The following is a 27,235-nucleotide window of genomic DNA, read 5'->3' as shown; positions in this document are numbered from 1 at the left end:
GGAGATGTAATCCTGGATTGAAATGAAAACTAATGGCATTGGATGCCGCTCTTCCTTAATGAAATGCACAGTGTTTCATCCAAAAAGCAGTATTTACCTTTCCTACAATTTGTGAAGCACACAAAGAGACAGCAGTCGCTTTGCTTAACTGCTGGTTATCATGGATAAGGCAAAATATTGTGAACAAAATCTAGGCTCTGAAAAGGTGACAGAGAATACATGGTGATTGAAAAAAAATGAAGGCAAAGAAAGATGCATGCAAAAAGCAAGGCTACACAAAGTGGGTGCACAAAGGTGAAATGCAAAAAAACATTCAACAACAGATTACATAAAACAGCTGAATGAGTTAAAGAAGGGCAGATTAATAAAGAACAAAGCCTGAAAGCATCAAAGTGACACAGTAACATAAAGTAACAAAAAAAAAGACTGGAGAAGATAAAGGGGCAAAAGTATACTGAAAGGGCAATTAATTTGGTGGTGGAGAAAGTAACAGGATAAGTGATATAGAAGGCCAGACCCAGAGACATTTGATGTGATCTCTTGTGACTTGTAATTCTAATTAATCTGATGTGACTCTAGAAAATTTAGCCCAAACTGATGCCGCTGTCTTCAGGAACATGACAGCCAGGGTGAGACATCAGGCAGCTCTTCTGGCCGCTAGGCCAGGGACATTGAAATTTGCAGCCCTTTGCTACTGGAAAGTGGGCTTTTTCTCCATGGCAAGTGGATGAGCTATCAACCTCTTAGTCCAAAAGACTAATTCCATGGTACAAATGAAATGAGGGAGCCATGGTGACATTATTTGCACTTTATGAGTGCATCCTTCTCTGCTTCTTCATATTAAGTTTTAATCTAATTTTAGTTTTAATGTAGTCTGACTCTCACTAATTATCAAGTTCCTGATTAATAAATTTGATATGACTTGTGCTGATTTGGAAGGAACCTCGCTCCAGACAATTTAGTCACCCCACCAACCAGAGCTGTTGGCAGCACAACAAGGCTCACAGTTTGGCCAGTGTCCCAGAAGTGGCTTCTCATGGCCATCATGCCTGGGCCAGTAACACATTACTGCTGCTTGATGGAGCTCAAGCTTCTGCTAGCTCGCAGCTTGCATTATCTTTGCCGGCAATGGGAAACAGTCCAACAGGCAGGAAAGCATTAGGGCATGTGTATATGTGTGCTAGAGATAGTCATAGGAATTTTGTGTATGTGCATGTCAAACTGACAGATTTAAATAATGGAGTTGTTATGTGTGATGTTTTGTGAATTGGGGTATACTTCTGTGGTTCATTATGTACGACACTAAAATATGTTTATAAGTCAGTGTATCCAAGAAGTGTGTAGAAGTGAAGTTGTGTGAAACAAAGATATAATGTTTATGTGTGTACCAACTGTAGGCAACTCTGAAATGCTTAGAATCATATGTGACATAAGTGGTGAGATACAGACATGTGATTAGGATGCCTTGGAAATAGACTTTTGTAGATGGCAGGTGAGGAAAGGTAAAAAGGGAAGACCTAAGATGACAGGAATAAACATTCTGTAGTTAAAGAGGACCTACAAGAAACAAGTCCTCACTATGGAGAATACATGAAGTGAGAAGGCTGGTCGTAACTGATGGAATTACTGGTGTTATAAAATTAAAAGAAAAAAGGAAGAACAGATTACCAATGTATGGTCATATGAGGCATTATGTGAAGGGAATATAAGATTGTGGATGACTAAAGAGCAGAACGTACCAGAGTGTGTAGAGCTGCAGAATATGCAGGCAGAAAGGGGTGAGGTCCTACTAATCTTTCCCTACAAGTCAGAACAGTGACCCCAACATATAAGAACACCCGCTACTTGATAATGACAACTCATTAGGCTCAACAAGGCGCCATCACAGCTGCCAGATAAGGCCTCATTAAATACACATCCTGTCTCAGAGAATGCACACTTTGGAGACAGTGCTTGGGAACCAGAAGCAAGAGTCTCTGGGTAGTGTCACACAAAAGGAGCATACATTCCTATAGTGCTTTGGGCTCGTAGCAAGGCTCTTATTCTTTTGCTCAGAAAAGAAGAAAAAACCCTACGACTTCAGTGAAGCTGAAAACTTATCGGCCCACGTCCCTACTCTAGGCTGACACCCAAAAAAGATAGGTCAATGACAGCAAAAAAAAAATTTTGGGGTCATCTAAGTTCAAGAAGTGGAAATTTTTCCTGTTACATAAGCAACATGGCAGATAAACAGATTGCAAAATGAAATCTGACTGGTACAGAGACTTGCGATCCCCCACTTACATCTCTTTTCAAGATGAGAAAAGTCTTACTCAAAGTAAAAACTGAGACGGACAGAGACTAATTTTCATCTTAAAGTACAAATAAAGGAATAGAACTCCCATTGAGTCAAACTTGGGCAGTGTGGCAGTGTAAAATGATGGGGGTGGCAAAGTAAGATGGGGTAATGTGCTAGGCTGAGTGGGCACCTGCCAGCATATACACATATATACCCACACACACACACACACTTAAGCCTTAGATGGTGACGCCCCCTCTGCTTAGAGAGTCTTCTCACTAGCTATTCCTTTTATAGCCGCGGGTACTCAAGTGGGCGGGTGGCAGCTCCATGAAAATGCACACTTTACTGAAATTTCAATCCATTATTGCTAAAAAGTCACAATGATTATGTGTCTTTCTGTGCTTTTCTAAAGATGATTTAGGATTCATTAAAGTACTAAAAATAAAAAGTACGTCCTTTATCTACTAATCCCTGCTATTGCATAATCATCCCCTGCTGCTCAGAACTTCAGAGGACCCTGACATTGCATACTGGGATGAGGTGCTGCATAAAATGTGAAAGGTTATGTAGATGAGAGAAGTCATATAGATGTGAAAGGCCAAGTATGTTTAAATGGCTACTTAGTTGTCAAGAAGCTACATAGCTCTGAGAAGACTCTTAGCTTTAAGGTGGCATGTAGCTGCAAAAAGACATACAGACATAAGGGGATAACCATAATATAACAAGGCCTCAGGGTGTTGTAGATTTAGTGGGCTATGAAACTTGAAGGGGTCAGCTACTGTAGTTTGTAAGGAATTTATGGAAGGGAGTTAACTAATACAGCCATAAATTATGTGTTCCATAATTAAATCAAGATGACTTTAGCCTTGAGTATCCTATCAGCCACTGTCAATTCCAAGCCCCTTCTCCCCTTCCAGGCCAACTGATACATCAGAATCATGACAGGAAAAGGTAATGATGTGCAAGAGTCAAAACTTACCAAAGCCAAAGGAGCCTGGACCGGCGACACTGGCTGCTGACTGGACAGTGGTGGCCGTATAAAGTCCTGTTACCAGGAGACCATCAAAGTGGGTGCTAGTGGAAATGGTCACTGAAAGAAAAATATAATAATAAATAAATATCATAGGCAACCAGGTGACTGAAAATAGTTGGGTTATTTGTTGATTCATGTAATTTATATTTAATGCTTTGGCAACACAATTTAACCCAATTCCAATAAAACAGATTACATTTAAACTTGATAAAGCTAAGCTAAACTCTAGAATGGATCTACTGGATACTTAATTCTCTGAAAGACAGCCTTGTTTTGTCTTTTCCCCTGCCAGACTCAGTGGCTTACATAAAACATCAGTGGGGGCAAAATGTGAAAGCTGTAGTACCAGGTAACATTTAAAATCAGCCAGCATATATAAGCTTGCACACACCCAACCACCTATAAAGCAACTTTCAGTTCTCTTTCTAATACAAGCCATAATTTCTGTTTGGAAAATTTTCTAAGAGGACACAATGCAAACCAAAAATCCACTTAAATAAGAACTAAAAACCTGAATTGGAGTGTTTTATTTAAAAATCCTGTACTATAACCCAATGACAACTGCACGCATACCTTCCACCCACCTCTCTCTGTTCCACCTGTCTTCTATGAATCTTAAAATCTGCCCCTATCTTGTTGAAGTCATTGTTTTTGTATATTGTTCAAACTCAATATCTCTTCCATCATTGCAACCAAATGCCTTAATTTTTAAACATTTCCTAGTGATGTGGGTTTCACGTGCCTTACGGTGAAATTTGTTTTGTCCACTGCCTATCATTTCTCTGTTCTCTGTGTGACCACGTCTCATTATTCACTTCAACAAGCCCATTTGCTGGACAATTTACACATGTCAAATGTAACAACATGCTAATGCTTCTGGATTTAAATTTTCCCAAATACACTCTCTCCTTTCCCCACTCTTCTCACTGCCTCCACATTTCAGTCACCCCACCCACTAGTGTCAAGTCATGGGTGTGAGAGTGTGTCAGTATTTCCAGTGGCAGACGCTACTGCTGTGGTTGACTTGCTCTTTTTTTTTCCCTGCAAGGCAGAGTGCGCAAGTCAGGAATGAAGCTTTTGTGATAAAAATAACTTTGCCAACTTACCAAGTGCGAGGTGCGAAACAGATTGCCGCCCGCTCAGCCTGCTGATCTCCACTTGTTACAGCTGGCCTGCTCCCTAGTGATTTGGGCTACGCCAGGTTCTCCGCCACCAACAGTGGGGCCCAGCTGGCTAGACATCGAAAGAAGAACTACATCCTTGACTAAACATGCTACACCCCCCCACACCCAGACTGTAGAGTCCCTTGGAGTAAGGCAGCTGGGAGTCAACAGAGAGATGCTGAATGGAAGGCATGAATAATTCAGAAGAAGGCCATCATAATGAAACAAATGTGGGTGTTAGTGGCACGTGTGCGCTGACCCACAATAAATAAAGGGCAATGCAGATCCTAACATAGGTTCTATACCTTGATAGAGTGGACAACTGGGAGGGCAGGGGCACTAACTGCCCTTCTATTGCTCTGATCTGGATTTAGGCAATTAGTCAGGAAGTCAGCTATTCCCACAAATCCAGGAACAGTCACAGGTTTGGCTAAACCCAAGGACTGGTGGAAATGGGAGCGGGGGGGGGGTTGTCCCCTCTTCTAATCTCTTCTCACTTACTGGTGGGCATATTAAAAACCCTTCCCCCAAAGAAGAATGATGATCTAATGGATTGAACTAGGTAGGGGCAATACAAAGGTCATGACCCAGGCTAGAAAAAGAGAGAGCTATTAGCTGAATATTTCATCAGTTCCACATCAGCAAGCAGGTGCCTCATAACAAGAGTGTGCACAACTTCACACAGCACACAGAAAAAAATCAGTGTGCAAAAATATTCTAGATGGATAACTTGTACAAGTCCAAAGCTCAGCCTCAAAAAAATAATAATGTACTGTATATACTGTATCCCAAAAGCAATACAACTTATTCTCTGTAATACAGAAGGTGCTCACAAAAAAAAAAAAATAAAAAAAAAAAATCACACAACATATTTCGACACCATCATAAATTATTAAAAAAATCTCTTAGATTGTTTAGCTGCTGGCTCTCAAGACATACTAAGAAACTCCAAACATCAAAAGATGTACTTGAACCACCAGGTTTTATGGTTCCAAAGTAAATAATCTTTTCTAAGTATCTTGTTTTGTAAGCATCACATGAATGTCAAAACACCTTTGGAAAAAGACACGGCTCAATCTAAGGGCTTTATAATGTGTTTTGATGATCACAAGACTGCTGAGCAGCTATACATGTCATTCTTAGAGATACGCAAGCAGTTTTGAGGTTGATTTTATACAGGTAAATGCCATAGATCATTTTCACACCTATACAATGAGTGTCAAATGTCAGAAAATACATAACAGCCATACAAATCATTCTCACAGCTATAAAACATGTTCAGAAAAATCACACAGGACACTTCAACAACAATCCAAGTCATTATCATAATTACACAATCAGCTCTGAATATCAACCCACTCAAACCAACAAAAACGTATTCACAAAGATGTACAAAACTTTCAAAAGATAAACTCAGACACTCTTTCCCATGATGCATGCAAACAAATCACACAGCAAATACTGATAAATTTCACAATAAACTGACAACTCTGTACATGTCCTAGCCAGAGCCAAGAAAACAAGCTCAAAGAGTCACACAACACAATGGAATAGTGTACAACTCACTCCTGGATTACAAAAAATAATAAAAATAATAAAAAAGAACACAATTATGTATTACATTCAATCAACTTATATATCAACACATTACCAAGCTTGGAAGGCCCCTAGGCACATTTGGAAACATAAAGACCTCTCTCTTAAACGCAAAGAATTCCAAATCATATAACAAGTTTAGAACAATGCGTAAACCATTTTTGTGAAACACGGGTAAGTATGAGGTTTGCAGAACAAAAAAAAAAAAGTACACTATTCATGCTGACTAACACACAAGATCTTTTACGTACATAACACACTGGCAAGACTATGTTACACCTTCACAGGAATACAAAATGAGGAGCTAAAAAGCACATGGCACAAACTAGAACCACTATATTATGCTTATAAAAAACATTTACCCCTTTTTTATTGTCATACAAAATTAGATCACAGTGGAATTAATGTCGCTTTTTTGACACAGATCAACTAAAAAAAACTTTAATGTCAAAGTAAAAACAGATCTCTGTAAAGTGGTGTAAATTAATTACAGATACAATTGTTGCATAAGCATTCACCCACTTCAAGTCAATATTTAGTTGATGCACCTTGGACAGCAGTTTCAAGCATGTTAGAATGACGCCTCTAAATCATCACTGATGCAGCAAATTGATTTTAGAAGATAGATAATTAGTTAAATGGAGATCACCTGTCTGTAGTCAGGGAAGGAGTAATAAGTTACAGGGTGGCTCAGATTGGAGAGACTGTGCAGAGTGGCAGAGATAAAACCATTTTCTATACATAAAAAAATGCACATGACATCTCAGCTAGAGTTTGCCATAGGGAGACTCTGAAATCAGTTGGAAGACCATTCTATGGTCTAATGAGACCAAAAAGTAGCTTTTTGGCTATCAGACTAAATGGCATGTTTGGTGTAATCATAAACAATGCCAATAATTAAAAACACACCATCCTCACTGACAAGTATCGTGGTGGAAACATGTCTGAGGAAGCTTCTCTGCAGCAGGCCCCAGAAGAATTGTGAGGGTAGAGAGTAAAACGAATGCAGCAATATACAGGGAAATCCTTGAGGAAAATGTGATGCAGTCTGTGAGAAACCTGTGTCTTAGGAGAAGATCTGTTTTCCAGCAAGACAATGACTCCAAGTATAAAACCAAAGCTACACAGGAATAGTGGCATAAAAACAAAGTGAATGTCCTAGGGTGTCTGATTCAGAGACTAGAAGTCATCCAATTGAGAATTTGAAAAAAGGCTCACACACATGCAACCAGACAGAACCTGAACGGTTTGGCAAAGAAGGATGTGAAAAACTGCAATGTCCAGATATGTCATCTGGGTATGTCAAAGATGCACCTATTAAATAGTGACTTGAAGGGAGTAAATACTTATATGATCATTTATTTTGTGTTTTATATTTGTAATTAATTTAAATCACTATGCAAAGATCTTTTTTCACTTTAGCATTAAAGTATTTTTCTGCTAGGGTCAGAAAAGCCATATTAAATTCACAGTGATTTCATTTTGTATAACATATGAAAACATCTAAGGAGGTGATTACTTTTTATAGGCACTGTGCAATTACACAATAGCAATACAATTTACTATGCAACACATTTTCACGTCTTCACAAAAAGTCTCAAACCTTACAGTATATATTTAGAATGCAGTAAAATTCAGCCACAGAGCATCTCACAATTCACAATAGCATTACAACTCAGGCACAGGACTTCAAATTTATCCACAACCGCATTATCCAGAGGGTTCAGAAATACAAGTCATCATCTCGTGCTCTTAAACTATGACAGTGCTTATTTTGCAGAACAGTGTGAACCTCTCACAAAAATGTCACCCTAAGATTATTAGCAAGTCACTGACCTGCAGCACTTCCTGTCTCTTTCACAGCGCCACCAGTATAGAAGCAAAGCAGATAAGAAATTAACTGAAAAGTTGCACAGGGTTAGAAAACTACAGACTGTGGATCATTAAAAGCACTGCAAGCAATTTCTCTGAAATGGCCAATTACATAGTGTACTATTTTTCTACACCATCTGATTGGTCATTAGCAGACAGTGCCTGCTCTATCAAGCTGAATACATGGCACTAATTTTCAGCAAATCACTTGAAAAAAGCCTGAAGAGTGAGAAAAGAAATTCTATGACTATGACCCTGTAAAAACCTGCAATGAAGACACACTGGTCACTGAACACTTTCCCCAAGGTGGGAGCAGAAATCTAGGACTCCCTACCTCTACCTGCCACTGAGCAAAAATGACGGGTGCAAGAACAGCCCTGCCCCCAGAACGCCAAGTCTTCAAGCCAAGTCTCGTAAATGAATTTGCAGCCTCTGAAACTCCCTGCGCCACCAAATAATTTATAAGGCAAGATCTGCGATGTGGCCTGTCAAGAAGGTACAGCATCTGAGTGCAGAAAGAAGGGTAGAAGACAAGAAGGAGAAAAGATGAAAATGCAGAATATGAGAGAGTAAAAATGCAAATGAGGAAGAGATTTACAGGGATAAGAAGGGGAATACAGGATGGAAGAAAGTAAAAATGGAAGAGAGGTTCATTGGTATGGGATAAAAATAATAAGGGAAACAGAGGGAAAGAGGAAGAGGGAAGTGGGGAAAAGAAAAAAATCAAATGGAAGGGACTGAAAAAACAAAAAAAGAAGAGGAGACTGAATGGAAGAAACTAGAGAAAGGAAAAAAGGCAAAAGATAAGAGGGTGAGAAAAGAAAGAAAAAAGAAAAGCAGATGGAGAAAGGAAAGAAAACAAGGGGACAGGACATATTGTACTGATAATGATGTGCAAAGAAGGAGAGTGTGAATGGAAGACATAGAAGAATGAGGAAAAAGTAGGGCAAAAAGAAAGATGAGAAGAATATCAAGAAAAAAATGAAGGGAAGATACCTAAGGGAAAATGAGAAGTTAAATGAAATAAGCTGAAGGAAAAAATGGAAGAAAGGTGATACCCAAAAAAGACGAACAGAGCAGGAGAATTTGAATGGAATAGAAGAGGAATAACAGAAGCATAAATAAAGAGGTGGGAGACAGAGGAAAAACAGAAGCAGAACTGGACAGAACAAGTAGCTGATGAGACAGGGATAAATGAACACAATGACAAGAAGAACAGGAAGAAGGATGAGGTAGAAAAAACAAGTAAAAAGAGGGAGAGATGAAAAACAGGACGAAGACAAGTAGAATAGAAAAGACTGAACAAGATCAGTAAATAAGAGTCAGGATGGAATACAACAGGAAGTGGATAATGAAGAAAAGAAGATGTGACAACACTTTAGAGGTTAAAAGGGAGAACAGGAAGAAGGCAGGTAGAAAGAAAAGGATAAGGAGGAGTTAAGGACAGAAATAGGAAAAACAGCAGAAAGAAAAGGAAGAGGAGAAAAAGAGGGAGAAGAGGAGCCACAGAGAATAAGGTAGATAGGCAGATGTAAATGTGAGGTAGCATAGACGATGTTGTGCTACAGAAAAGAACAAGTGTAAAAGAGACATAACAGAGGAGACAATGAAGAGGTAGAAATAGAAATGTTGAACAGAAAAAGACATAGAATGTACTAAAGGATCCCATGGGAATCATGAAGTGTAGAAGCATTCAAAAGTATGAGGTAGGAAAACAAACAACAATTGGAAGAAAGGAAAAAAGGAGAGACAGAAACTGCACAAAGAATGTGCCTTAAGAGAAAAAAGGAAAAAAAAAGGATCAAGGGATAATAAAAGTGAGCCTCCTCTGTACCTCTAGCTAAACCTTGCCAGTGAAACACACTTGTCTTACCTCACCTCACTTTACTTTTCCTCCAACTGCCATTGCATCCAAACCAAACCCAAAATATATATATATATTTTTTTAACAAACTAAAAATATATATATATATATATTTTTTTTTTTAAATAAACTACCAAACATTTCAGGAACACAACTGCACACTTCCTAACAGATCCATGCAAAAATAAAAACATTTTAAAATGCACACAAATACAAAGCCCAAAAACAATAATATACAAAGACACATTTGCTATTCAATCAAGCACACACAGGCAGACTCGCATGTACTCACACTCAAGCACAAGCTCTTAAAACCCCTCTTCTATTATACATACTTGACATGCTCCTATCTGTCCAATCTTTATTAAGATTGCTAACTTCCACATGCAGAAGGAATGACAGCAAAACATAAGCACATACAGTACAGTCTGTAAAAAAATCACCAATTTTCTTCTCTGTGTTCTCGTTTCAAAATATACTCTTTCACACACATATCCAACTTATTTGTCCTCTAACACCACCAAGTAAGCTGAAAATTTGCACTATGGTACCCAGAAACCCACAGGAACAGAGCTCCACCTGCTGCCCCCCAGGACCACACCATTCATTGTATGTCTCTAATCTCACTGTGCTGAGCTACAGATTAGACCTGTTTCATGCACACTCACTAAATCGTGTGTTCACTTTGATGCAAATGCAAAGAAAAAGTCTTTTGTGGCACCCGCACAACATGGGCTGCATTGGCCCAGGAGAAAGACAGATAAAGATACAGAGAGCTAACGTTTAATCTACAGGCTAGCTAGGCACACAGTTTATTGGGAATAGGAGGTCATTCTCACACATCTGACCCCAGTCTTAAAAGCCTCAACTAGACAGCACAATGAACCATGCTGGATGACCAGCTCACCACAGACAGACATAAAAACAAACCAACACTTAGACAAATTATCTACCCCTTTTGTACTGCTATGCCTTGGGGTCTAGTCAACTTGCCACAGCTATTATCTCACTTTTGACCATGCTTGCATGGGCAAACTACTAAGGACAGCCCTGATGAAAGTGCTGCTGTACTCACCCTGGTACTCATGTCCTGGGATGTAGGCTACTGGATTGCCTGTAATCTGAAGAGAGATGAGCACCTCGCTCTGCTCCTCAACACCTTCCAGATCGCCATGGTGGGTGCACAGAAAGAAGAAGGGATTAAAACGTGGGTAGTACCCAAGAGGAGCCCCCAGATCAGTGGTTCCAGTCCATGCCAAAGTCAGGACATTATATGACAGCGCCCCAAACAGAAGCAAAGCTTGCCGCTCCACCGCCATTCCACAAGCTGCCCCTAGCAGCTAAGCAAAGCTGTGCCCGGACACGTGGGCACTTTGGAGTGATAGGATGGCAAGTCCCTTCCCACTCAGCACGATGAATAGCTCAGCTCACTCAGTTGCTTCCATGCACTGCCAGCTTCTCACTAAGAGCTGCTTGCACTTCCCTCAGCTTCCTTTAAATACAAAACCCCCGCACTGCAATCGGGGGGTTGGCCCTCCCTGCAATGTCCCCGCCCAGCCTGCCTCCTCTTTCTCTCTCACTTGTGTTGTCTGTCTCTCTCTCTCGCCACACTGTGATCTGTCTTTGTGGCTGCCGTTTGGCTTGGTTTGGCTCCGAAGTGCCTCTGTCTAGCAGAAGTCATTGCCTGCCCTCTGTTTTACCTCCTGGTCTTCATTTTCTTATTCGCGGTCATGCTGCATTATTCACCATGCTCCCCTTACTTCATTCTCAGCATTCTGTATTTTTCTTTCTCCTCACATTTTCAACTCTATGCCAAGTCACTTGTACCTCAGCTCAATGCCCTTTTCCTAATCTTTTACTCCTTCAGGATCCATGTCAAATTCTCTTCACTTCTTATTTACTACTTCCTATTGGAGACTGCTTGAAGTACTGATTCAGACTCTTGTCCTGATACTTTCCCCCCCATAATAATCCATACAAGTTTTGCATCAGCACTTCATTGTCTCATCCTTCTCTTTTAGACTATATGCCAGTCTGTCTCCGCTCTGCAAAATTCTTTCACATTCTGTTTTAGCCCAACAATAGATGCACATTCTCCTTCCTCTTCCTCATGTTCTCTCTCAGACTACGTGTCCAAACTGCCTTAAGGTTCATAACTCTACCCCTTTCAGTTCGGACTTTGCTACAAACCAGTGTTTACAGCTTCAAACAGTTATGTCTTAGGTCAATATTTTTCTGCTACTCTTCCTCTTTTAGGCTCTCTCAGCAGTACCTTAACTCTAGTCTACATCTTCATCCTTCTCCCTCCCAGCACATTCTGTTCTTTCCTTGCTTTGTTCACATGCATGCCACCTTTGCCAAATTTGTACAAGTTCTCTCTCACACACCCATGCCAGTCTCCTCAGCTTTGGTTTCCTTCTCTGTATCCTGTTTGCTGGCCCCTTTTCTTCAGGACCAGAAACGTTTCTGGGACTGCTGCAGCATAGCATTCCAGCTACTACTATTTTTTTTTTTTTTGCTTTCTGCTATTGATCCAAAGTTAGTAATAATCTACATTTCTCATCAGCTCAACGATGAAAATGCATCTCCCATCTCAAGATCCCAAAAGCCTCTCTATCTCCCTCACACGCACGCACACACACACTCTCTCTCTCTCTCTCTCTGGCACACTATTTTTTTTCCAAACCCCCCTTTATGTTCTCCTCAGCTCTTGCAACAAATGAGAAAACCAGACAGTGGGATCCACCCCAAAGCCACTTAAGGCAGTGCTTTGTCAGACAGGAGCCGACTGGCTGCTCTTTAGCTGGCAAGGATGAATGTACCCATTTTTGCCACCACCGCAAGAATAAAGAGACACTGAGGCAACTAAACATATATACACAAGCCTGGGAGAGGAGTCCATTCCATATCGTCTGCTTCCCAAGACTCATACCCAGCTATTAGGAAGGAGTCAAAGTGGGACTTTGTTGCGCTTCAAACCAGTTCCAGTTGCCTTGATACCAGGATCATTATGTTTGCATTAGGAACCGCGTGTTTGTCTCTCCAGCTTATTGAAGCCCCTTGCATTTTCATGCCACACAACTTGGTAACACCAAACTGGACTTTGTTTAGCAGAAGTGAGAAAACGGGGAATAACACCACTAGGAGAAGAGTGGCGCTGTCATAATTCTGACGGGATACAAGAAAGGCATCGCTGTTAAACGGTGGGTAGGGTGGGTTGCAGGTGATTAAAAACACGCAAAAGGTGATCACAGTTGTGAAGTGTGATTCAAAGTAAGGCATCATATATAAAAGTATATTGCAAGGCGTATACTGAACCTAATATTTATTAATTCAATTGTAGCGAAGCAAAGGGGGCAGGAACAAATCTCGTCCACATATGTCGCAGAGAAGAAATCAGTCCTGGACGGGGCGCCGACCGTCTCAGGCACACTTTTGCACTCAATTGCAGTTTGAAGCGCTTTATAAAAAGGAGGAGTTTGAGCGCCTGTCCGGTTTATTAATGAACGGCATACACAGAAAATTATGCCCATCCATTTTCTGCACCCCCTTATTCCAAAGAAATTGTGGATGATAGTTTTACGCGAAACAAGTGAGCGAAAAGATAAAGGGACGCGGGATTAATTTGTCACAAAGAAAAATGCGCCAAATGCAATAAAGACGAAGGAATGAGCGATTAGGATGTACCGCTTTTCTCGGAGAGCCCCACAAAGAACACTAAACGTGAACCGCGTTAGACTGAAGCAAAGAAAACACATCGGCAAGAAACGCCAAGGAAAAGCGTAAGTATTGTTTTTTAATTCATCAAAAAAAAAAAAAAACTGAACTAAAGGCGAGGAATACTTTAGACCTGGAGAAAACAGTACCGTCTAGCGAGACTTGTTGAGAAACAAAGAAAAGAAATCCAGGCGTGCCAGGGCCAGCGGAGAGACGCGTGCCGACAGAAAAAGCGCATCTTCGTCAGGTGTGGGGTGTGTGGCGCGGAAACAAAGAAGTGGACATGGGAGTCGAACGCCACATGTACAGAGAAGTACGAGTTAAGCTTCACAGTAGAATACATAAAGGGCTTTTGGTGGACTAGCTGCTATGGGACGTGTAAGCAGATGGTACCTGTATCAAACCACGTAGGGATGCTGGGTTCCTTTTAGGTTACATTAACAGGCTGTGAAAAATGGAAGCACATAAAGAAATACATTGTAGAATCAAAGAATACGATCATAGTGTGTATAAGCCAATTATAATTTAGTCACGTTCTGGTCGTTGTGCAGGCCATTTGTGGTCACATTACAGTTAATATACGAGTCGTGTTAAACAAAGAAGTTTTTCTTTAAACATGCACCATAAAATAAAAATACTGGTTCACATTTAGTATAATGGATCATATTGTAAATGGGGGATAATACATATTTGTAGATTAAATTGAAACAGTTTTGAATTTAATAGACCCCAGGTTATATTGCAAAGTAACAAATGGGGGAAAAATAGATCAGGTAGTGTTATAAGTCAGTGTATTCATTTTCTGATACCACCTATTTAACATCAGCTTGACTAGGCTCTGTTCAAGATCCAACAAGTAATTTTAAACCATTCAGCGAAAGAAAACATATTCATACAGAAGCTTGATTATGCAAAAATGTTCTAATTCATATATGACTAAATTATGTACATTTGTAATGAATGGAGGGTTATAACTGTTAGAAAATGGAAGTATGGGTGGATGTTTGGAAAAGTTATAGTATGTTATACTTAGGTGAAAATATACAGAAACAAAAAATTGGATGCACGCTGTGTTGTACAATGCTTGCTGCACGGAAACATGTATGGGACATGTTACAAAGTAGCAATGTACAATTACAAGTACGGTATACAAATTTGTATACTTATGAAACGTGATAAATGTGAACAAATGTTTAGTTCATAAACGTGCAGCACGTTAAATAGAAATGCAGTCCATATATAGGCAACCTATACTTTAAAAAACATTACAATGGATATGGCAGAGTAGTGTGGAACAACTGTACATCAAATGAACAGAGACAATAAAGGACTGGTACCCCTTCTGGGTTGATTCCTGCACCCGATGTTGCTTTTATCCGCTATAACACTGGTTTGGAATAAATGGGTTTGTGAAAATAGATGAATGAACAGAAAATTTAACTCACATTCTTGGTAAAATTTACATGCAAACACACTTTATGTGAAAAGATATTGTGTACAAAATGTTAAGTGAGCCGTCATGCAGAAGTAAATTATATATTATCAAAGAAAGGAATATGTGAAATCGTTTCAGTGTAAATAGGGGCCAGCTAATTCTGGGGAGCATGATGGCCAGTGGTTAAGCCTGCTGTCTAATATATCCAAGTATCTTGGATTCTAATATTGTGCCCTGGTCATTGCCTGCATGTGTTGTCCTCCAACACTCTGTTAATATATGTGGGTCAATTAATTGGTGACTCCAAACTGACTATGTGTAAGTGAGTGGGTCCTGCAACAGCCTTCCGATCGATTTTGAACAGGTAATTTCCAGCCCCCTGCAAATTTGAAATGGATTAAGCAGGTTGGTGAATGCTATATTGCACATTTTTAAATACAATGTAACATTTTGAATAGGTTTGATGTGGAATAAAATATGCATTAATAAATTACAATCCATTAAAAAAAAAACACACTATAAAATTTTATTTTATACAGTTTAACATTTATTACATAAATGAAGATTTGTAAATAGAGGGGAAAAAGACGCGTTATTCAATTCACACAAAAAAAATGGCTCCGCTGAATTTTATCACCCTAAATTAATTTTCTATTGCCACCAAGCCTTCTGCAAGAACAGTACATTATGTAATTCACTACTTTTGAGTCCGAATTTTTATATTAACATTGTTGTTTTTGACAGCATCCTTAACACTGTGAGTCACGCAATAATGCTATAAAAAGTAAACCTTCATAAATGTACCTATGCACTGCTACTTTTTCAGTTGGATCACAAATTAAGACTTTTAATTATTCCCCCCCCCCCCCCCCCCCCTTAGAACCTGCGGGAAAAATTATCTACATCTTCACGAGTTGTAAGTACAGTAAATTATTCAACAACAATGTGTTGTTCTTTCTAAACTGAAAAGACAGGACAAGTTGCTTTGACCATGACTTGTCTGTGGCTCACACTTTGCCAGTAACTTTGCATAGAGCCTTAGTTATAGTTGTTGAATAACCCTATGTGGCTTCTGCATTGCTGTTGGTCCAAACTGGACTTTAAACTGTTATTTTTGCCACTCATCTGCAAGTGGAGTCTGTCATGTCACACTGGCCTTAATGCTATTCATGCCTCATAATTACAAAGTGGAAAAAAACAGCACCAACAAAAATGAATGCAATTGAGCTTGATCCAAAAGATAAACAAGGGAATCCAGCATCATACCAAAAACAAATGTTCTGAATTGCACATGATAAGAAGAACACACTCCAACCTCTTAACATTAAAAAACAAACAAAAAAAAATCTAAGTGAACCCACATTGCAACAATGAAAGATTACCTCAACTTAAACATACTAAGCAAGGAACCATTAACAGTCAGATGAGGTATAAAATACTGGAAACTACCAAGTCTCTCGAGACATATTAAGTTAAAGAAAAAATTTTTCCAGCCAGGACGGCAAATTGGAGCTAGAAGATTTCATGAGCTGAACATAGTGAAGGTCAATTAACAAAGAGCACAAAATGAGTCCTTCCTGACAAAATTCACTTAGGGAAGCAGAGGTTTAATTCATGCATCATCATCTAAAAAAATACAACCACACTTATCCAAATGAATCTTAAGTTTTTTAAACTATATGCAGTTTAGCGCACATACGCTAAAACCAGTCTTCACTTTGGAATGGTCATCTCGGTATACAAGCTGCCTAAAGTATGTACTTCCATGGAAAGACTTGAACTGGCTGAAGTGTTAATTTTGTATTTGAACCTCTTAGAAACAATAAATCTTTTAGTAATAATGGACCTATAAACCTATAAAAAGTTAAAGACTCAGACTGAAGGGAACAGAACATGCTACCAGATCCCCAGATCCCAGACTATTAACAGCTTAAAATAAAACAAAAAGGGGGTATTCACACAAATATCTTGCTGTTCATTCTTATACCCATGACACCTACAGATGTAAACATTAGCAAAGCATAAAATAAGAAAACCAGAGAAGTTCATTAAGTGTCCACATGCATCGCACAAGTGTATTAAAAACACACAGGATTCATAAACAATGAAGACAAATTACTTTATTATGTAACAAACGTGTACAGGCAATGAAGGAGAGGCGCAGGCCTTGACATCTGACTCCAGAACAGCTGTCTGTCAGGGCTACAGGAAGTCATACAAATACCGGACTATGTCGAAGTTTACTGTCCTGAAAGAAGAGATACAAAGTCATAGACAAGCATAGTTTAGTCAATCAGTCAGACAGACATCAAGTAGCCAATTGATCAATAACCAAGAGGCCACCGAGGCCAAACCTGTGATGACTCATGAACTGACCATCAAAATGTACATTTAATATCAGACTAACAGCATCACAAATATTTCCTGGATTAAGAGTATAAAGGCCTGGTGGCATATCTAACTGCAGCAAAGTGTAAGCCAGAGACGTGTATTGGGACAAAATGTGATGAAATACAAAGCTTAGCTTTCTCAGGGCAGTTTGGTGGCACATACTGTGTTATACTCATTAGTCATGGCAATAAAGTGTGGTGACATACTTCATTTTGATTATCATATTCAAGCAAGAATTTCAATGTTCTCTGTACATGTGACAATAATGACCCTATGAATTTACATGGCAGCTGTACTGAATAACCCAACAGTTAGCTTAAGATGTAATAAACCTATAACAGTCTGAAACTGGGTTCTGCAGACTTTCCTAATCCGACATACCTGGCAATGGCACATATGAAGTCCATGGACACTGTGCATTTATATTTGGGACTATCCAGTTGGTCACTGTGTCCCACTAAAGTCAACAGCTGCAGGGTCACTAAGGAAGAGATCTGAAACACAAGGGTAGACAGAGTTAGGTTTTCTATTGGAGGAACTGATATTTATCTTTAACAACAAAAGGAATTTTAAGAGCAAGGACAAAGAGCATCAGCATGTATTCTACTTGGCCTATTTGACAAGATGGTGAGACCCTCTCACAACCATAGATACACTTATGATAAACTTGAGAAAGAATATTCAGTCTTGTTACAGTTCTCCTTCCACTTTTCATGGTGACACACATTCCTGAAATCAGGCTGGTAAGCAAAAACTGCTGTTTGCCTCTTATCAACTCACACACCTCTTTCCTTGTGTGGAGTAGGACTCAGACAAATTCAGATTGTGTTGTTGGAGGTGGAGGGATTGTTCCGGGTAGTGTGTTGGAGGTGAGCACATGATTAAAAACAGTGGGATAAACAGCAATATTCACCTGTGTTTAATTTCTTTTATTAAATCATGTACAATAACAAAATGATACAACTGTGGACTCTGCTCTCATTCTCACTCTCCTCACACTTTTCACTCTTACTCTGTATACTCTATCCCTGTTAGCTGTCTGGCAGCTCTCCGAGCTGAGCAGGTGATGCCACACTCTGCCAGCACTGCTCACAAGCATACACCATTCTAATCTGGTTCCCTAAGGATGTGCTGCTGCAGCTCTACCTTTTAATTATTCTCAAATGTCAATTCTACATTTATTGAGATAGGCAGGAAAATAAATAAATAAATAAAACACCCAATTCAACGTGGAGACTACATGCAGTATGTACATCTGTCTTTCATTTATACCTATTTTTTAAATTTAACACACACAATAAATCAGGGTAAAGTTAAAGAAGGCCATAAAGAATACTTGTTTTATTCATGGAAAAGGATGCACAATGAGTGGGAGGCAAAATGAGAAGCAGTAAAGAGTACAGGGGTCAGAGGAGGAGGATCCAGCTCTCTTCAATTTACAGAAGAGGAGCTAGATCTTCAAGACTTGCCTAGCTGTCATGCTGTTCCTCTTTCCCTGTGGTTTCTCTATCCACACACAGTTCCTGCAGCTTGCTTTTCATGAATTCCACATCGAATGACTGCTCAAATGACACCTATCACCTTTTTGTGGACACAGTATCATCATTCACCCAGCAAGTGGTTGGTATTGTCCATTTCACTAAGGACATCAATAAGTAATTGAACTGAAAGTATAATCATGTTAGACACCTTTAGTGCCTTCCTTGCTGCCTCCCTGGCTTGTTTTCTTAAAAATAATCTCAATTCCAAAAAATTACCTTATAGTGGAATGATAAACACACATGCAAGTTTAACCTAAGTGCAAATATTCATGCAAACCAACACACACATACAGGTTATATCCAATTTTTATGTTGTACTATTACATTATTTGCTCTTCTTCTGTCAGTAAAATCATTAAAAGTACCTGTTATCGTATTTACTGTACAGTACGGGAAGAGGATAAAATGGCTGCTTACTTTGTTAGCCATTTGCACAAATAAACAGACTTAACGTTCATTATGATACTGATGAATTTTTTCTTTTCTCTATATTCTGCTGTGGCATTTGGTGCCACTCTTGTACACTTTTCTACTTCTAAACTTCTACTCCTGCACACGGGAAGTCACAATAGGGATATTGGCAGCCTTACAATCCATGAAAGCATTGACATTAGCTCGACATATATTTATAAAGAGGATGGTGTCACCAGCACCATGACTTTGGCGGATTTAACTGACATTTACCACTATTTTTTTTCAGCATTGCCTTTGACTGGTGTTTGATTCCTCACCACTTTTGATACGGCATTACAGCTGTCCACTTATTGATGCACTCTGAGTTATACTCACTAAAGATCACTATACAAAAATAAATTGTAAAAAATAAATACAAATGGAATGACATTGTAATTAAATAAATGCAACTACCAGTTTAAGCAGAAATGTTATAGACAGCCTAGTTTAATGGTTGAGGAACTGAAAGCTTTAAAACCATAATTTCAAAAATTACTGCTATTACATTAAATGATATAAGAATGTAATTTTACTACATAAATTAAAGCACATGTACCTCTCAGAAGTAGTGTTACACTCTACATTATGAAAGGTATTAGAGGCTTGCACTAAAATTATCTTTTTGTAAAAAACAGCTAATACATTTTTGAAAGAGTGTTTATCTTTTTCACAAACATGGTAACAAGATGAAGTAAACCAAAAATGAATGGTAAAGTGTCAAAAAAACAAACAACAAAAAACAAAAATAGGAATTCTCAGTTAAAAGATTAAACAATAAGAATCAAATTGAAAACTTGCTCAGGGGGTTTTCCTGCCTTGTGCCCAATGCTTGCTCGGATAGGCTCCAGCCCCCCACAACCCTACCCAGAATTAAGTGGGCTTAGAAAATGGTATAAGAATCAATATGCACATAGACATGATAAAGCAAACTAAATAGATGCTAAAATCAATTACTTTAAAAAAAAACTGTTACAGGTTTTCAAATGCACTTTATTCATAGATTCCTGATCTGTTCTTCATTCCAGTGTCTTTTGTGTGGTTGCATGATAGAAAATACTTTTGATGTACCTATGTGTCCACAGCCTTTGTGCCAACGGTGAATTTATGTTACTTCTGAAAAGCAGCATCAGCACACAATGGAACAAGTCAAGGTCATTCTATGGATGTTTGGGGGCAATTATAAAATACTTCATTATACACGCATGTCAGTCAGGACAACCCCAAGCAGTGCTGCATGCATCCCCCTTTTTCTCTCTATTGCTTACTGCCCATAGACTGACAATAGTCTTCAGGAAAGACCGCAAGATGACATGTCATTCCCTTAAAGCCAATTCATTGACAGCTTATACATAATTTAAATCAAAGAGACACCTCATTCATGAAACATCCACAGGCCAAGAACTGCCTGGACAAACTCTCTTTGTTGTCACCAAACTGGAGATCAGGAGGACAAGTAAAACCAATGCAAAGATGATTTACTTGGTTGACTAGTGTCTATTTCAGTATATAGGCATGAAAAGTAATTGGTTGCTGCCAACAGCATGATCAACAAATACTTTGAAACACAGAATGACTTGAAATTTTATTAATTATAAAAGGAAATTACAAAGAAATTGAGTTGAGGTGAAAGGAGGACAGTACACAGACTTACATTCTTTATATTATCCTTTTTACAATTTGCTACCTCTAATGGGTGGCTAGAATTACTCCAATATGATAAATTACTCATATATGATAAAACATTATCCTTCTTGATACATTTTGTTCAGCACAGAATAATGGGAAATAATCTTTTCTCTCTCTGTGTGAAAAAGTAGTGTACTTGGTATCTTCTTCTTACTAAAAGAGAGATATAAAGATGAAAGTTGCTCCTTCACGCTTGCACCTGTGGCTCCTGGTCTACAAAGTGCACTGGCAAGATGAGACCACCAGAGACTACCCCTTCACCAGCGCTCTCAATGATGCTAAGGTGTAGCAAAAAGAACAGCACTTGCAAGCAGCATACATTCATATTTCATGTCAAGTATTAAAAATTGAGCAGCATGAAACAAGGAATAAATCTAGAAAGTCATAAAAATGACTGAATAATGGAAGAGATGCTGTCATGAATGAGGTGAGACTGTGACATTTGTTGCAGAAAGAGAGAAAGAAAGAAAGAAAGAGATAGAAAGAAAGGGCACCGCCTGTAGTAAAGACTTCTTGGGAACAGAGTAACAATACTGGCAGGTATATACGTAGGTAGACACTTTTAGCAAAATAATTGTTTGAGAGAAGTGTAAAGCATCCTGAGCAATTACCTCTAGTCCCCAAACAGAGACACTGCTGTCACCGGGAGAAAGAAACACACTATTATGCTGCTTTCTTGGAAATTAATTTAATAGAACAAAGAAATAGGTGTCGGTCATACATTTCTAAATAATAAAAATCTACTTGTTTTAATACATTTCCACAACCTTGTACTACTACTTTTATTATTTATGACAAAATTTGACATTTCAGTTCTGCGTAATACTCTTAACCACTCTGGTCATTATGGAAGTAATCAGCACTTTAGTAAGGAGAAGGTCAGATGCTCTTTAAGCAAGCCACCAAACTTGTTTAAAAGGAATGACCACTCTCTCTTAAGATGCAATGTCCTAACTCTTTGAAAAAGCCATTGATTCCATTAGACATATGTCAACAGGGGTCATAAGTAGCCATTCCTCACTATTCTCTTCTATCCTTACAGTGGCACTAGCCATGGTGCTGAAGCTTACATACTATATACCTGTAGGTCTGGAATATCATTTCAGAAAGAACAGGCATTCACGATAATTAACAACAATAATAAAACAAAGATGTTTCAGGTCTGCAAATATTTACAAAAATATATTTTGTCTACTCACTACTTACTGTCAAAAGAAATCTATCATATAGAAGGTAACAGAATTGTGCATTGAGAAATCCAGTAACAAACACTATCACTTGTTGACTGTACTCTCAATAATAAAAAACAAAATTTCCCTAAGAGAAACACGGGCAAATGAGGTGGCAGCAATTCTCAAAATCAATCAGTAAGGTACAGACTTAGCACAGGTTTACTGCCAGCCAACACTAGAAATCAACACGGGACATGGATCTAGGAGCTGCCAGAGTCAAAATAAATTAAAGTGAACACAGACCCAAAAATAAAAGTCTAAGATAAATAAAGCAGATGCTTATCAGCTCTTAACTCACTCTTGTCTGTTGCTTCGTGCTAAATATTTCCACCCTACTTGCAATACATTCAATTCTCTTTTTCTCTAAAACGTATACCAGGTCTATAGTCATTCAGAAGGATTCAAGGAAAATGGGTGAATATTGTCACTGCAGAGGCATAGCTGACTAGGTTCTTCACTGGTAAAAATGCAGTAAGATCCACTGAATTTTCGGTCCACACCTATGAACCATTGGTGCTCTAACATAACAATGTGAATGTATATTAGGTACTGAGACAGCTGCACAGGTTCACCAGCAAGAAATCTGGCACTCCAGACGTGTCAGAATGAGTAATCCTGCTTCATTGTTCAAACTTAATATACAAGTTTAGCAAGCAACATTAGAAGATGAACCAATGCTGCCACCTACTGTACCAAATCAAAAACTTCTCTACTAATAACTGCTCTCTTCATGCAAATGTCATTTACTGGGGGGCTGTAGGGGAGTTTGTTCTATATTTTATGTTTATGTTGTGTGTCTTTTACATCATAGTTACTATTGCATACAGCTCTGGGCTGTTTTAAGTGCACTCAATAAGAATAAACTGAACCACTCATTAAGTTATTGGTACACATAATATAATACAATTTTCATAATTTCCTAAATTCCATCCATCCATTTTCCAACCCGCTGAATCCGAACACAGGGTCACGGGGGTCTGCTGGAGCCAATCCCAGCCAACACAGGGCACAAGGCAGGAACCAATCCCGGGCAGGGTGCCAAGCCACCACAGGACACACACAAACACACCCACACACCAAGCACACACTAGGGCCAATTTAGAATCGCCAATCCACCTAACCAGCATGTCTTTGGACTGTGGGAGGAAACCGGAGCACCCGGAGGAAACCCACGCAGACACGGGGAGAACATGCAAACTCCACGCAGGGCGGACCCGGGAAGCGAACCCAGGTCCCCAGATCTCCCAACTGCGAGGCAGCAGCGCTACCCATTACTGGAGGTATTTAAAAAATGTTAAGCAGGCCTTATTTATTGAAGAGGTCCTAGATTTCTGTATTAAATCCATGAGGGATAATTTGATGGCATTAAAAAGTAATCAAACCCAGAAAAATGGCATTGTGGTTAACCACTCTGCCTTACAGTTTTAGGAAACTGTGTTTTGATTTTTTTAAAACTTTAATTAATGTGCATATCTGTTATATCTGTTAGTTATTAATTAATTAAATTAGTTGTAATTTTTTGATTTTCATCTGTGGCATGTTGGAAGAAATTATAGTATTCCAAGAAGGATCATACCAACACTGGAACTCTGGAAGCACATGCCAACTGCACATAGACAGAGACAAGGCTGAAAATCAAAACACAGTTTCCTAAAACGGTAAGGCAGAGTGGTTAACCACAATGCCATTTTTCTGGGTTTGATTACTTTTACATGCCATCAAATTATCCCTCATGGATTCAGCGGGTTGGAAAATGGATGGATGGATGGATGGACTTAATATAGAAATCTAGGGCCTCTTCAATAAATATGGCCTGCTTAACATTTTTTAAATAGCTCCAGTAATTTAGGAAATTATGAAAACCAGGTGATACAGCAGTTAAAAATGTCACAAAATTTGCCTTGTGTAAATGCTAAAGAAGAGTATTACTGAAACAGATATAACAGAAGCACATTAAGCAAGTGCAGTAAAGAAAGACAAAACATGATATTTTGGTTAAACAGTATGTTGTACCATACTGTGTAAGGATGCTGGGTTTCTTGGTTTTACCTCTTGTTTCATTACAGTTAGGTGTAATTTTTTTTTCTTTTGTGCATTTGTTTAACTCAGCAACAATATATTCAGAAAAAAATACAGTATAGACAATAGTAAGCCCACCTAAGTTCAGAAACAGCAAGCAGAGTAACCAGAGGCCTAATTAAAAAAAAAATAAAAATCAGTTAGCACATAACATGAGATGTTGGGCATAGGGAATCCATTCAAGGGCTCCCGGACATTTTTCATTCCCGGGAATGAAACTGCTATAATTTCCGGGAAAACGGGAATGGCCAAGCTCGCATATATAGCGTGTAAAAGTGTAAAAATCGATCAAGAAATAACAGAGTTATAGTTGAAAATAATTAAGGAGGTGCCATTACTGCAGCTTGCACTTCATCAGACAACAGCTTTGAACAGCAACTTGAAATTGCAATGCGTCAGTCTGTTGCATCCACATTATCTGTGCCAAGAAACTTGCCATCACAGAATGATGACAAGAAACTGGATGCATCAATAAAAGCTGAAATGACGGTGTTTCAGCGCAACGGCAAGCACGGGCGTTGTTTAGAACAAGTGTATCAGTATCTGATGATTGTGCCGCCTACTTCTACTTTCTCAGCGGCTGGCGTACTTCTGCACGAAGGTGCGCTCTCGCACGGACGACTGCATGCTGGACACGTTAATAATAATAATAATAATTCATTACATTTACATAGCGCTTTTCTCAGTACTCAAAGCGCTATCCACACAGGGAGGAACCAGGAAGCGAACCCACAATCTTCCACAGTCTCCCTACTGCAAAGCAACAGCTCTATCACTGCGCCACCTGTGAGGACGTTGTGCTTTCTATGCTCTTACTTCCTTAGAAGGCTGGCGTCCTTCAACATCTGCAATAAGATGCTGCAGATGTTCTATCAGACAGTTGTGGCAAGCGCCCTCTTCTACGCAGTGGTGTGCTGGGGAGGCAGCATTAAAAGGAAAGACGCCTCACGGCTGGACAAACTGGTGAGGAAGGCAGGCTCTATTGTTGGCATGGAGCTGGACAGTTTAACATCTGTGGCAGAGCGAAGGGCGCTCTCAGCAGGCTCCTATCAATTATGGAGAATCCACTACATCCACTAAATAGTATAATCTCCAGACAGAAGAGCAGCTTCAGCGACAGACTGCTGTCACTGTCCTGCTCCACTGACAGACTGAGAAGATCGTTCCTCCCCCAAACTATGCAACTCTTCAATTCCACCCGGGGGGGGGTAAACGTTAACATTTAAAATTATACAAAGTTATTGTCTGTTTTTCACCTGCATTATTATCGTTGTTTAATTTAATATTATTTATTGTATCAGTATGCTGCTGCTGGAGAATGTGAATTTCCCATTGGGATTAAGTAGTACTAGGGTGTTGTACCGTGTTAGCCATTATGAATGTAGAGAAAAGCCAAGCAAAATGACACCTTTTATTGGCTAACTAAAAAGATTACAATATGCAAGCTTTCGAGGCAACTCAGGCCCCTTCTTCAGGCAAGATTGTGATTAATAAAGTATCTATCTATCTATCTATCTATCTTATTACCACAACTAAAGATACATGTACTTCTATGACAGCATGAACTGCTTGTAGATAAGGTTAGTCTTTTATTGGTGTCAACATATTGCAGTAGTTTTATTAAAAATAAGTGTCAAACTGTTCACATGTGAGATGCCCGGGATTCCCGGGAATGAAATGCGGGATTCCTGAATTCCCGGGAATGGATAAACCTGTCCGGGAATGGATTCCCTAGTTGGGCATCAAGTAAAAGAAGTGAGAGTTCAGGGAGATGTTTTTAGATGGATGCAGAATTGGCTCAGACACAGAAAGCAGAGGGTGATGGCGTGAGGAGCCTCTTCAGAATTGGCCGATGTTAAGTGTGGTGTTCCACAGGGGTCAGTGCTAGGGCCGTTGCTATTTTTAATATATATAAATGATTTAGATAGGAATATAAGTAACAAGCTGGTTAAGTTTGCAGATGATACCAAGATAGGTGGATTAGCAGATAATTTGGAATCCATTATATCATTACAGAAAGACTTGGATAGCATACAGGCTTGTGCAGATTTGTGGCCGATGAAATTTATTGTCAGTAAATGTAAATTATTACTCATAGGAAGTAAAAACATTAGGATTGAATACCCAAAGGGCGGTCAGAAAATCGAGAGTACACCTTATGAGGAGGATTTAGGAGTCATAGTGGACTCTAAGCTATCGACTTCCCGACAGTCTTCAGAAGTCATTAAGAAGGCTAACAGAATGTTAGGTTATATAGCACAGTATGTAGAGTACAAGTCCAAGGATGTTATGCCCAAGCTTTATAATGCACTGGTGAGGCCTCATCTTGAATACTGTGTGCAGTTTTGGTCTCCAGGCTACAAAAAGGACATAGCAGCGCTAGAAAAGGTCCAGAGAAGAGTGACTAGGCTGATTTAAAGGGCTACAGGGGTTGAATTATGAGGAAAGATTAAAATAGCTGAGCCTATACAGTTTAAGCAAAAGTAGATTAAGAAGTGACATGATTGAAGTGTTTAAAATTATGAAGGGAATTAGTACAGTGGATCGAGACGGTTATTTTAAAATGAGTTCATCAAGAACATGGGGACACAGTTGAAAACTTGTTAAGGGTAAATTTTGCACAACATTAGGAAGTTGTTTTTTTTTTTTTTTTTACACAAAGAATGATAGACACTTGGAATAAGCTACCAAGCAGTGTGACAGACAGTAAGACTTTAGGGACTTTCAAAACTCGACTTGATGTTTTTTTGGAAGAAATAAGTGGATAGAACTGACGAGGTTTGTTTGGCTGAATAGCCTGTTCTCATCTAGAGAGTTCTGATGTTCTAATGTTCTAATACAAACCTGTAATTAAAAGTATGAACTTAAAAAAATACCAGCCAGTATTGCCAC

General features: G+C 39.1%; 2 protein-coding genes across 4 annotated transcripts in view; both read right to left on the bottom strand.

Moving 5' to 3' along the window:
* Positions 1-11,515, bottom strand: part of reln (reelin) — a 147,449-nt gene extending 135,934 nt beyond the window's left edge. The window contains exons 1-2 of one of the 2 annotated variants that reach the window (XM_051919109.1): positions 10,885-11,515; positions 3,261-3,371 (exon numbers count right to left, since the gene is read on the bottom strand). In XM_051919109.1, the coding sequence (XP_051775069.1) occupies positions 3,261-3,371; positions 10,885-11,128 (355 nt within the window). In that variant the 5' untranslated portion in view covers positions 11,129-11,515. The remainder of the gene's footprint in view (positions 1-3,260; positions 3,372-10,884) is intronic. The other variant, XM_028808741.2, reaches the window with a different exon arrangement.
* Positions 11,516-17,063: 5,548 nt separating this feature from the next.
* Positions 17,064-27,235, bottom strand: part of orc5 (origin recognition complex, subunit 5) — a 41,441-nt gene continuing 31,269 nt past the window's right edge. For both annotated transcript variants that reach the window (XM_028808770.2, XM_028808752.2), the window contains exons 14-15: positions 17,734-17,846; positions 17,064-17,209 (exon numbers count right to left, since the gene is read on the bottom strand). In XM_028808770.2, coding sequence (XP_028664603.1) covers positions 17,164-17,209; positions 17,734-17,846 — 159 coding nt within the window. In that variant the 3' untranslated portion in view covers positions 17,064-17,163. The remainder of the gene's footprint in view (positions 17,210-17,733; positions 17,847-27,235) is intronic.

This window comes from Erpetoichthys calabaricus, chromosome 1, assembly GCF_900747795.2.
Source record: "Erpetoichthys calabaricus chromosome 1, fErpCal1.3, whole genome shotgun sequence".
Taxonomy (NCBI): domain Eukaryota; kingdom Metazoa; phylum Chordata; class Cladistia; order Polypteriformes; family Polypteridae; genus Erpetoichthys; species Erpetoichthys calabaricus.
This window is presented reverse-complemented; position numbering and strand designations above follow the sequence as displayed.